This window comes from Mytilus trossulus, chromosome 8 (assembly GCF_036588685.1).
Source record: "Mytilus trossulus isolate FHL-02 chromosome 8, PNRI_Mtr1.1.1.hap1, whole genome shotgun sequence".
Classification (NCBI taxonomy): Eukaryota; Metazoa; Mollusca; class Bivalvia; order Mytilida; family Mytilidae; genus Mytilus; species Mytilus trossulus.
The window spans coordinates 51,698,357-51,712,323 of record NC_086380.1 but is presented as its reverse complement, the minus strand read 5'-3'; the positions used below and the strand labels follow the sequence as shown (position 1 = coordinate 51,712,323).

The 13,967-nt window shown below is 32.4% G+C and overlaps 1 protein-coding gene across 2 annotated transcripts in view; it reads right to left on the bottom strand.

The window, feature by feature from the left end:
* LOC134681112 (ARF GTPase-activating protein GIT2-like) overlaps window positions 1-13,967 on the bottom strand; it is a 40,240-nt gene extending 26,273 nt beyond the window's left edge. For both annotated transcript variants that reach the window (XM_063540541.1, XM_063540542.1), the window contains exons 1-2: window positions 13,791-13,967; window positions 2,398-2,531 (exon numbers count right to left, since the gene is read on the bottom strand). In XM_063540541.1, the coding sequence (XP_063396611.1) occupies window positions 2,398-2,531; window positions 13,791-13,848 (192 nt within the window). In that variant the 5' untranslated portion in view covers window positions 13,849-13,967. The remainder of the gene's footprint in view (window positions 1-2,397; window positions 2,532-13,790) is intronic.

Genomic DNA, 13,967 nt, shown 5'->3' with positions numbered 1-13,967 from the left:
GATATGTGTATTCACAGGAACTCGTCTTATACCTTTATATAATAAATTCTGAGACCAGTGCCTGATCAGTGCATGTGTGTGTATTCATTAATTAACTGTAAAATGAATAAACTAGTATATAAACTCTAATTATACATTTTTTGTTTGTACTTGAATGATTTTGTTTTATTCAATTTACATAAATCTGGGTTTAGTTGTCTTTTATTAGAACTTTAGGTTTCTGATGCTTTATAATTTCATTATTGGTTTGGCCTTTCACTTTTTCTTACTGATTTCGTTTTTGATGAAACCCCGTGTTATTAGCAATGTTCTCGTTATTGCACGATCACACGCACGTGCTTTCGAATGACGCTTCCTCAAAACACTGGCTGAGTCTTGTTATCATCATAACTTTCACTCAGCTTTTAAAAGAAGCCGAAAACATGCTTCTATTCAATATTTTTACCAGACATTCACTTTCGTTTTAATTCAATGTATGTTATGATAAATCCCGAGCAACGGAAAAAAAAATGACGACAGGACACACGCTAATTGGATAAATGGCGAGAAGATCGAAATGTTTACAAAAACACGTGTACCTATTGAGCAACGGAAAACTCAAACAGGGACCCATTTCAGCTACTTAATTCAGGGATCTATTTTTAGAACGACGGGAAATCCAATTATAAATATTAAGAAAACGTTTACGCGACGACTGTAAACAGATAAGGGTGAATAACGCAAACGGTAGCCAATAAAGGGGTTGACAACTCATGGTTTTGGCATATAATTGGGTTTTCCGTTGAAATCACTGAGTTATTGAACCCTGCAATGGACAATTGCATTGGGTTTTTTATTATTTGTATTGCGTGATCACGCGAATACGCAGCTTATCTGGAGCTCTGCTATTTATATCTTAATTTATGTTTATATCACTTATAAGATCATTGGAAGTAATCAGAGGCTAACTCCATTATTAATTAGATGGCGTCAGGACTAAAAAACACACGAAACGAAAGCTACATATTCTCGACACTATGCCATGTAAATTGCTTATTTTATACTTTTTATGATTTGGATAAAGGTTTTACATTGTTATAAATCAAATACTAGAATATGAGTCAAATTGATGACCATGAATTTGACAGCTATATATATAGCTAGTGCCCTTTTAATAGAGCATATTGATGTAAAAAAAATAAAAGAGGTTCTAAAATATTTTTACATTTGTAATAAGTAATGTCCAAAAATATCATGTTTCAAAATGCACATTTCAGGTATGAAATTGACATAATTTATATATTCCAACATGTCCAATATCACATTCAATCATTATCTGACCAATAATCCTTTTTTTCTATCATTTTTTTTTATTGAGACAGGGCTTAATGACATGATGAATGGTATACAATGTACAGAAACCAAGCATTTTGTTTTAGCTATGGTAACCCTCTCATTAAAGATTGATTATTTCAAAATCAGGCCCAAAGCATCTGGGAACCAAATGTGTGGCAGACAAATGACAGGATGAACAAAATGAGTAACACCACTTTATTCCCCCTTTTCAACAAATTAAAGGGGCACTAGCTGTCAAATTTATGGTCACCGATTTGACTCAAATTCTCATATTTGATTTGTAACAATGTAAAACATTTATCCAAACTATCAAAAGTCTAGAATAAACAGTTTACAGTACATGGGGAAGATAATATGTAGGTTTGTTTCATGTGTATTTTAGTCCAGACGGCATCTAATTAACTATCGATTTGACCTCAGATGACCATATTTGCAATGTAAACATAAATAAAGATATGAATAGATTAAACCAACACGTGCAACTGGATTTTTATAGGTCTGTTTGATTTTATTTTATAGATTAAAAATAGATGTTTCTCTTTGTTTTTAACCGTATAAGAATGATTTGATGTGGATCGAATCAGTAATCAAATGATTTACCGTATTTTCACTTTCATTGTTGACATTTTTTTTCTTTAAATAACCAGTACACGTACAATGCATGCGTTGTCAATCTTTAGCTAGGGGGATAAGTTGAAGTTCACATGAATACGGATTTAATGAGGTCGACTTATTCACTTATGCAAGTGAATAAGTCATTATCAATGTTTCTTAGCTTAATTTGACAAAATTGAACCATTTTGGCTGCTAAAAGCGAATTATTATTTTACTAATTCACTTTCATTAATGATTGAACAAAAAAAATCTTACTTTAGATTTTTTATATATCTCGTAGCTAGTGCCCCTTTAATGCATATTATGAGGTATAAAGAAGGCAATTCAAAAGAATCTCAGTAGGAAGACACCTGGTAAAGTTAATGTATGGGTGTACAACATATCAGAACATAACTCTACATAAAAATTCCCTTGTATTACTTTGATAATTTTAACAATTTGACTTACAGACAATAACGTCGGACTCCATTGTCCTTTGTTGAGTGATTTTATCTGTGAAATGTGACGACCAAGACTTCTATGGACACTACAGCACTCATCACAAATTAGCACTCCACGATTTATAGAGGCCCATGTGGGATCTGTAAAGAAATTAATAAAATATCTAATACTATATATTCTGGTTTAACAAACTGTGAAACCCTCATAAAAATAATTAGTGTCATTTTATGCACTGTATACTAAGAAATTATTGAGAGGTTTTTGTTAGCGCAAATAATGCGTCTGGGTGTATATCGCAATAACAAGAACTTCTATTCTGACATCTGACACATGTCTTTGTCATGTTTGTATGCAGCTTTTCATGCAATCGCAATAATTATTCTCACATTTTATACATTTGGTCTTAATTCATGTAATTGAAAAGTTGTCTCATTTTCATTAACATGATTAAATTCTAAAGCAAAAATCTCAAAACTTCCTTCCAATCCTTTTAAGTGAAGTGTACTCACTATAGACAACAGGTTTGTATTTTAAATAGACCGATTTTGTTAACTAGCTCAGGGGAGGTAACTTATTGCATTACTGATTTGTGATTATGAGTTATTTCCCCTCTATAACATCTGCTGTAATTAACATGGTTTTGTCCTGCATAGATGCACTAATTATAGAATTACATAAAACAAGCAGATGCAGTACAACTGAGTACAATGTATTATCTCCTACTGACACTGCATTATGTCATGTATATTAAATGTAGAATACTCTTACTAAAACTCTTCAACTATCATCTTTTAAGAATACATGTATGTTAAGCGTTTGCAAATAAATAACATCAACATGTATAAATAATCCACAAAACATGTCATTGGCAATCACTTAGAACACTAAGTATTATTCCCCTTCTATGTTTTTGTGAGCCTAGTACCAAGAATTGTCCCCCATTTTTTTCTTTTCTTTTGACCTTACATGTATACTGCGTGGCATTGTGATTGTTTTATATGCATTAATTACAGACTTCATGTAACAAGCAGCTGCACATCATTCATTACCTCCTATTAACACAAAAATATTGTAAATAAAATCTACACTCTAGAAAAAGCATTGTTTTTAATTCAGGAGTTTTTCAAAAACCACTTTATTAAACAATATGATTCTGAACATGATAAAATACTCCACAAAAAATATCATTGGCTATTGCTTAAAACACTAAGGGCTTTTTCAGAATTAATTTATGGGAGAGTCTGAAGGCACTTTTAATAAATTTGATGGGTGGTTGTTATTCAAGTAAGATTTAAATGAAATATCCAATTTAAAATGTATGCATGGTGGGGTCAAATAACTAGAGGCTCCAAAGAGCCTGTGTCGCTCACCTTGGTCTATGTGAATATTAAACAAAGGAAGCAGATGGATTCATGACAAAATTGTGTTTTGGTGATGGTGATGTGTTTGTAAATCTTACTTTACTAGTCTTGCTGCTTACATTTATCTCTATCTATAATGAACTTGGCCCAGTAGTTTCAGTGGAAAATGTTAATAAAAATTTACAAATTTTATGAAAATTGTTAAAAATTGACTATAAAGGACAATAACTCCTTAGGGGGTCAATTGACAATTTCGGTCATGTTGACTTATTTGTAAATCTTACTTTGCTGAACATAATTGCTGTTTACAGTTTATCTCTATCTATAATAAAATTTAAGATAATAACCAAAAACAGCACAATTTCCTTAAAATTACCAATTCAGGGGCAGCAACCCAACAATGGGTTGTCAGATTCATCTGAAAATTATAGAGCAGATAGATCTTGATCTGATTAATAATTTTACCCCGTGTTGGATTCGCTCTAAATGCTTTGGTTTTTGAGTTATAAGCCAAAAACTGCATTTTACCCCTATGTTCTATTTTTAGCTGTGGCGGCCATCTTGATTTGATAGTCGGGTCACCGGACACATTTTTAAAACAAGATACCCCAAAGATGATGATTGCCAAGTCTGGATTAATTTGGCCCAGTAGTTTCAGAGGAGAAGATTTTTGTAAAAGATAACTAAGATTTACGAAAAATGGTTAAAAATTGACTATAAAGGGCAATAACTCCTAAACGGGTCAACTGACCATTTCGGTCATGTTGACTTATTTGTAAATCCTACTTTACTAAACATTATTGCTGTTTACAGTTTATCTCTATCTATAATAATATTCAAGATAATAACCAAAAACTGCAAAATTTCCACAAAATTACCAATTCAGGGGCAGCAACCTAACAACGGGTTGACCGATTCATCTGAAAATTTCAGGGCAGATAGATCTTGACCTTATAAACATTTTTACCCCATGTCAGATTTCCTCTAAATGCTTTGGTTTTTGAGTTATAAGCCAAAAACTGCAGTTTACCCCTATGTTCTATTTTTTGCCGTGGCGGCCATCTTGGTTGGATGACCGTGTCACGCCACACATTTTTTAAACTGAATACCCCAATGATGATTGTGGCCAAGTTTGGTTCAATTTGGCCCAGTAGTTTCAGAGGAGAAGATTTTTGTAAAAGATAACTAAGATTTAAGAAAAATGGTTAAAAATTGACTATAAAGGGCAATAACTCCTAAACGGGTCAACTGACCATTTCTGTCATGTTGACTTATTTGTAAATCCTACTTTACTAAACATTATTGCTGTTTACAGTTTATCTCTATCTATAATAATATTCAAGATAACAACCAAAAACTGCAAAATTTCCACAAAATTACCAATTCAGGGGCAGCAACCCAACAACGGGTTGACCGATTCATCTGAAAATTTCAGGGCAGATAGATCTTGACCTGATAAACATTTTTACCCCATGTCAGATTTCCTCTAAATGCTTTGGTTTTTGAGTTATAAGCCAAAAACTGCAGTTTACCCCTATGTACTATTTTTAGCCGTGGCGGCCATCTTGGTTGGTTGACCGGGTCACGCCACACATTTTTTAAACTAGATACCCCAATGATGATTGTGGCCAAGTTTGGTTCAATTTGGCCCAGTAGTTTCAGAGGAGAAGATTTTTGTAAAAGATAACTAAGATTTACGAAAAATGGTTAAAAATTGACTATAAAGGGCAATAACTCCTAAACGGGTCAACTGACCATTTCGGTCATGTTGACTTATTTGTAAATCCTACTTTACTAAACATTATTGCTGTTTACAGTTTATCTCTATCTATAATAATATTCAAGATAACAACCAAAAACTGCAAAATTTCCACAAAATTACCAATTCAGGGGCAGCAACCCAACAACGGGTTGACCGATTCATCTGAAAATTTCAGGGCAGATAGATCTTGACCTGATAAACATTTTTACCCCATGTCAGATTTCCTCTAAATGCTTTGGTTTTTGAGTTATAAGCCAAAAACTGCAGTTTACCCCTATGTTCTATTTTTAGCCGTGGCGGCCATCTTGGTTGGTTGACCGGGTCACGCCACACATTTTTTAAACTAGATACCCCAATGATGATTGTGGCCAAGTTTGGTTCAATTTGGCCCAGTAGTTTCAGAGGAGAAGATTTTTGTAAAAGTTAACGACGACGGACGACGGACGACGGACGACAGACGACGGACGACGGACGCCGGACGCAAAGTGATGGGAAAAGCTCACTTGGCCCTTCGGGCCAGGTGAGCTAAAAAGTGTCTTCGATCCCCTTTTTAATTTTGTGAGCTTAAAAACAAGAATTATCCACCCTCCTTTTTCATGTTTTTCCTTCTGTAAGTTGTTTTTTTGTTCTTGTATTTTTTAAATACTGTATGGTAATTGATTTATTAAATATGCTTCTACAGATACATAAGATACATGTACTATCTGTTACTTTACCAAACACAATTAAGATTTCAAATCATTTGCTATCTTTTTTTTTTATTTATAAATAAACACATACAATACACATGATAAATTTTGGTGCCATGTTGCAGCATCTAGCACTCTATAATCTATAAGATCAATGTTGATAAGATATGCCACAGTTTTTCATCAAAATATAAAGATTATAAATTCTTATAAATTCAAATCAAGAAATTTGGAAAAAAGCCCACTTTATTTATGGTAGAGCATTGATTATAGATGAAACATGAAATTGTCAGATAAAAAGTAGATAACAATCTTTCTCATGTAGCTATTAAGATGTAAGTATACACAGATACATGTACCAATACAGTAACTGTGGGAAAACAACTCCCTCTGTGTGGTGGAATTATAGAGATAGGGATCAGCATCCATGAGTCAGCAATTAAATAACACCAGATAAACCAAATATTACCCTGTAACCTTACTATACCATACATTATTTAGCTATACACAGATACATGTACCAATACAGTAACTGTGAGAAAACAACTCCCTCTGTGTGGTGGAATTATAGAGATCATAGGGATCAGCATCCATGAGTCAGCAATTAAATAACACCAGATAAACCAAATATTACCCTGTAACCTTACTATACCATACATTATTTAGCTATACACAGATACATGATGTACCAATACAGTAACTGTGAGAAAACAACTCCCTCTGTGTGGTGGAATTATAGATAGGCATCAGCATCAATGAGGCAACAATTAAATAACACCAGATAAACCAAATATTACCCTACATTTGCCCTAGTAACCTAACTATACCATGTATACCATAAATTAAGCATGTGCCAATACAGTTACTGTGAGAAAACAACACCCTCTGTGTGGTGGGATTACGGAGATAGGAATCAACATTAATGAGGTAGCAACTAAACACCACCACAGCAACCTTAGGTCACTCAAATTAACAAAATATAAAGTATAAATCATATGTAGATAAACTAGTACTAATGTCAGATAAAGTCAGCTATTTAAATTATTTAATACTGTACAAATTAATGTGTACTTTGAATATTTTTAATCATAGTACAAAATATGATGTTTTCCCGCCTCATGGTTCACATATACATGTTTCATTGACTATATGAAAAAAAAACCATGTTATTGTATGAAAAGTCAAATATTTATTATTAACATGTAATTGTATAGCAACATGTGTGAAAACATATTGCATAGAAAAGTAAACAATTTATACAAAATGATTTTTCCAACATGTGTTAGAGCTTGTTGAGTACAAACAAAATAATTAGTGTTTTAGGTTTCCTCCTTATTTTTTTTTACCTTGGACAATTTTTTCTCTCACTTCAGCTATTATACAGGTAATTCCCAATCAAAATCTGGGTATAAGCATTTGGAAGCATCCAAATCAAGTATGGACGGTTTCAAAGATAAACCCTTAGGGCAAACATTTTTTTGGTGTTTTGACCGGTCTGCATGTATATAAATATGCTGAGTTCATTCTTGTGACCAGAAATACCGTTATTTAGATCTGTGGTCTGATTGATATTATGTTTTATATTTACCACACCAGAATGACCAGATAATATTTCTATTTGTGGCCTGCTGATATATTTTAGCAATCATACAGATGTTATCATCTGATAAATCAATTACACCTCTCGTTAGGTTTCCTGGGTAAATACATTGTATACATATAAGTTCCTGGGTTAATTAATAAACAACTGTTTTATAATTAAGCAAGCTTCCTGGATAATTATCATGTGATTTTATTGAAGGAAACACATGTACCAGAACAATTGTAAACAAACTGTGTATTTATCTTCAACAAAAAACTCCTGCAGTCAATGTTGAAATTTTGGTTTACAGCTGATTTCCTAAAGCATGTAGAGCAAGACTTTAGTTAGCTTTCTTGCTTTGTTTTTATATTGTAAAATCATTAGGATAACACCCAATTAAATTCAAATATTATATATACAGGTTAAACTATGCCTAAATATTGTTAAAAGATGTCAATCTTATTTACAAAGCTTGTATAAACAATTATACAAACAAAGCAAGCAAGCCAACCAAAGTTTTGCTTTACATTCATTAGGAAATTAGCTGTAAATGCTGTTCAATTTTTGGCCTTTGGTGTTTAAAGGTTTAACTGTCATTTAACAAGAATAAATATTAAAATTTTGTTCTTTTTTTGGCTTCTGACAAATGTATATTGAATAATTATTCCTTCTTAATTATCTGCAGTCTGGGTCAATTTTCACAAAGAACTGCCTCCCATGGTCTCATGGAATGAAGCGGGCCTTGAGTGAAAAAGGGTACAGGTTCCAATCCAGACTGGGTCTGTCTGTAGTGGTACATATAGAATCCTATTTAGGCTTTAAACACGGTCATATCAAAGACTTTAAAATTAGTATTTTCTGCGGCAGAGCTTAGAACACAGCATTCAATAAAGACTTGTCTGTTTGTAGTCAGAATAATGTATCTGGAGAGGGTGACATATCTTAAGCTTCCTGCTGACTGTTTCCTTGTGAACTGGCATGTTAAAAACTCTACTCATTTTGTTAGTCTAGGTAAAAAGCATGGTTATTATTCAAGTAACATTTACATGTTTTCGTCCAAAGAATATTATCAATTCATTGTACAGTTTTGTGACATTAATTATAGTCTTTAAAGACAATAATTTGACCAAAATTTGATCCTTATTTCAGACTTACTTTTCAATATTTCAAAATTTTTCATGTGCTCAGCATACTCAATGAGAATCTTTAGAGGAAATTAATTTAGTTTACTATTCATTTAAAAATATGTTTAGGAGTTTAGTGTGATGTCCATTTTCGTTGAACAAGTACACATTTTTGTTTATCCCTTTCCTCCATAATGACGCCTTTTGACGCCATCCCCTTTATTCCATATTAGGACGCCTTTGGACGCCTGTGTAAACCTAAGTTAAAACGTATTACCTAGGATAAAACTTCATCAGACTTTAAAAAAAATTTATCTAATATAAAAAGGATATTCATGAGACTATCTGACTGGTATGTAGTCTAAACCAGATGATTATTTTTCATTGAAAAAATCCTATGCGAGTCAAGTATGTAAAAAAAAAAATCCATGAAGGAAAGGGTTAATGCCATCTGAAACCCCACTTCAGGTGCAAAATTTGTTCATTCTCTTGTTTTTTACTCTTTGATAGGTTTTTTTTCTCTTTGAGATACATATGTAGATATACTGTACATGCATATTCTTGCCAGATTTTTATAAAACTAACACTATAGGTTAATATCAAGAAATATCTTAGACAAGTTCTATATTCTAATATGACATCCTTATTACGCTTTGTAAACAAAGCCGTGTTATAATGAGCATAAAAAATATGTTTGACACATGCGCACAAACTTACTGTTTATATATAAACGTTATTTCCATCGTTATCCTTTAAAATGCATACATTTAAGCAGCTAGCATAAACTTTTATTATTTATCTTTTATAAAACAACATATATTTACACTGCTCGTGGTTTTTAAACTTATCAAAAATGATTTGTAATGCACGGACTCCTCGAGGAGAAAACGGGAAAAGCCAAATGTTTTTGCTGTATTTTCTTACGCTTCGACCTATAAAAATACTGCATTTGTCCTATTAGAATCTAAATAATTCCTTCATGTCATGCTCTATGCTCATTTTAACATGGGTAGGCATTATATTTGACCACATTTTACACCTCGCTAACGCTCAGTGTAAAATATCGACAATACAGTTATAAATGGAAAATGGCCTCACTAGTGCTCTCACATGTAATATTCTTGCCAGATTTTTATAAAACTTATACTATAGGTTAATATCAAGAAATATCTTATTATTATCAATTATTATTGTTATTCATGGTGGACAATTTACTTATTGATCATGCTTATGTGGACATAATTCTGCATAAACATTTTATCTTTTCTTTCTCCCTGCTCATGTGTTCCTTGTTTATTATAATTTTATCAATACAGAGAGTGTCTGTGTACTCATATGTACATGTATATTTACAAAATGCCACACTCCGTCATACAGAAATGGAAAATAAATCGTAATAGAAGATTAGCTTCCCCCAATCAATCAATTATTCTTAAGTATTAAAAGTTTAAATTTATATACAGAGCTCCAGATAAGAATTCACAAATTGGGGTTTTTACCCACCATTTTCTAAAATAATTGGGTGATAAAAGTTTTTAAATTGCATTATCAATTCCAATTCACCCCTCAGGTTAATATCAAATTGGGTTTTTCACCACCAAGCTCCTTAATGTATCATGATGTATTGGGTTTTTTCATCGACACAATATTGAATATTAAGGCAATATCAACCCTAATTTTTTTTCCAACTTAAATATGTTTCTTTCTTTGTTTAGCTGTTTTATTTGGTTAAGCGTTAATTTCTTGCTTTTTTTTTGTTTGTTTATTCACTGATGAGCAATTGTAGGTTTAATTTGTGTCCCGTTTCAAACATTTGACAGTTTTGTATTTTCTCACAAAAACGGATATGTGTATTCACAGGCACTCATCTTATACCTTTAAAAATAAATTCTGAGACCAGTGCCTGTGTGTGTATTCATTAATTAACCGTAAAATGAATTAAAAAAATAGTATATAAACTCTTATTATACTTGAATGATTTTGTTTTATTCAATTTACATAGACCCGGGTTTAGTTGTCTTTTATTAGAACTTTTGGTTTCTGATGCTTTATCATTTCATTATTGATTTGACCTTTCACTGTTTCCAACTGATTTCGTTTTTGATGAAACCCCTTGTTCATTAGCAATGTTCTCGTTATGGTATGCTCACACGCACATGTGTTCTAATGACGCTTCCTTAAAACACTGGCTGAGTCTTGTTATCATCATAACTTTCCCTCAGCTTTTTCAAAAGAATCTGAAAACATGCTTCTATTCAAAATTTTTACCGGACATTCACTTTCGTTTGAATTCAATGTATGTTACGATAAATCCTGAGCAATGCGAAAAAAATATGACTACATGACACACGCTAATTGGATAAACACCGAGAAATCGAAATGTTTACAAAAAATATGTGTACCTATTGAGCAACGGAAAACTCAATCAGGGACCCATTTCAGCTACTTGATGCAGGGATCTATTTTTAGAATGACGGAAAATTAAACGTTTCCGCGACAACTGTAAACAGATAAGGGTAAATAACGCATTGAACCCTGCAATGGGCAATTGCATTGGGTTTTTTATTATTTGTATTGCGTGATCACGCAAATATGCAGCTTATCTGGAGCTCTGTATATACATTGTAAAGACAAAGACATGTTGTTGAAATAATCCTATGATACAAAAATGTATGAGTTTTATAAAATTCGGGCAATAATTGTACACAGTCATGAGAATGCTGACAATGCAAATTTCCATACAAGCAATATTTACAAGGGACAGAACTCTTTTGAAAACAACTGATCAGCACTGATTTTGATCTTGTCAAAGACATTGATGCAACATGTATATAACCCTGAAATATAAATTTCCTAAAAATCTGGCAAGAATTGTACCCAATGTCAAATATCACATGCATGTATGGATGGACCATATATAAGATCTATGGTTTCTAAGCTAAAGTGCAGAACATATAGCTATAGTCGATCAAGGCAATAAAAAAATAATGTGTAAATTGTTTGACATATATACAGTTAGCTCATTATAAACAATCAGTGTGTATGTTAGTTTTCACATGTTGTGTGTGAGTTGTATCAAATAATATGCTCTATATCATGGGCCCTTCATGCCCTTTTCTAAACCTTACAATGTATCACTATTTTGAAATCTGCATCACTTCACTGATGTCTTACAACAATCACTTTTCCATTGTGTTGCAGACAAAAAGCAATGAGCAATAAGCATGCCCTGATGGTATCTGGTTGTTCCGTCCCAAAACCATGCAAACTGATCGGGCCCCAAGTCAATTTGGACCTAATCATGATTAAGTATATACTGCCTTTGGAGGATCTGGTGACAAATTCAAATCAGTATACATGCATACGAATGTACTATGTAAATGGATTTTTTTAAAAATAGTTAGCAAAAGCATCTGTTTTCTTCTCTTTTCAAGACTAAATGTGTCATCAGTCATATTTTAGTTTAAATGAATCAATTTACATATAAATTAAAAAGGTCTTTATAGTTTTATCTTTTGTTTGATATTAATTATTATTTTATATTAATTGAATTTGATATTAAAAGAAAGCAGCATTCTGTCTCCTCTTTTATAGAAATGATTCGGAAAATAAAACATCATTTCTCAATTTTAGAAGTTTTTAGAACTTAAACAAAAATTAAGTGTGTATCAGCATGATCAGCTTTAGGATGGGCTTGTGCAGTTGTTTATGTAACTATTCATTATTACCAGAGAGTTGACTGTGGTAGAGACATACATGCAAATACATTTTGTAGTAAGTAAGTTTAGGTTAGTAAATTATTTATAATACATGTTGGGGGTCTCATTGGGGGTTCCGATCCCGGATCCTGCTTACTGTTTTGTCAGATTCCCTTATCCCGCTTACACTATGTATAATGTACATTGTACGTAAGCAATTCTCATTTTTTTGTCATTTCCAGAGTCCCATAAGACCTCATTTCCCGTTTTCACGCCACAATAATTTGACTTTCACGTGTCACGCTTACAATAAATCTGCAATCACACGTCACGCTTAGACCCCAATGAGACCCACCATGAAGTGACAATGTGCATGATGTGTATACGTAAATATGTACTGTTGATTGTACTAAATTCTTTTATCATTATTTACAGAAGTTTTTAATATAATAGTACCCAATTATCTTGAAAAATTATGATGAAAACTTAATCAACATAGTTGTTTTATACTCATCCAATGAAAATTTTGTCAAAGGCCAACTTTTTAACGATACACCTTTAACATGTACATAATCATTTGACATTAATATAAAATTCATAAATATTTATGAATTACGACATCATCTTCCTTATTCACTGTTATTATTCCTTATAAATATAATTTTTCATTGGGACCGGATCTACTTTGGGCAGGATTGACTTATCAAGGCTGGATTGCAGTGGGGCCTTTCATATATGAAAGAAGCATGATAAGGTGTATGACAATCATAATAATGCACTATGATTTTAATAGGATTAAATCAAAGATATTTGATTTGATTTACAAAGAAATTCAAACCTGCAAGCGCAAGATCTTAAGGCATTGCACCAACTGACTGAGACAGACTCTCCATCACATTTGAATTATTTGTACAGTAATTTGAGAATCATTTGAGTAAAGTCTACAGAAATAATTTCTGACATTTTGTGAGAGACTTGATCATGATGTTTGATAACTGTAAATATTGTTGGACATGCAAATCAGTTTGAATATGTCCATAAATTATAATCAAACTAACAAAAATTCGTTTAATGACAATGTAACCCACAATCAGCATCAATGTACCACATCACCTCCCTCACAAAATTCAGGAAGGAGAAAAAAGTAATTTTTAATTAAATTTCTGGACCAGGAAATTCTTACCTGGGGCGGAGCAATCCGCGCACACCTCTGTGGCGGTCCTTCCTTTCACCCTGGACATGAAAACTAATGAAAAAGAGTAAGAATCTGCATAAAAACAATTAAAAAAGATGACTGTTTACTAAAGATTCATCACACAATAGTGTACTTCCATTCTGATCAACAGTTTCGTACTTATAA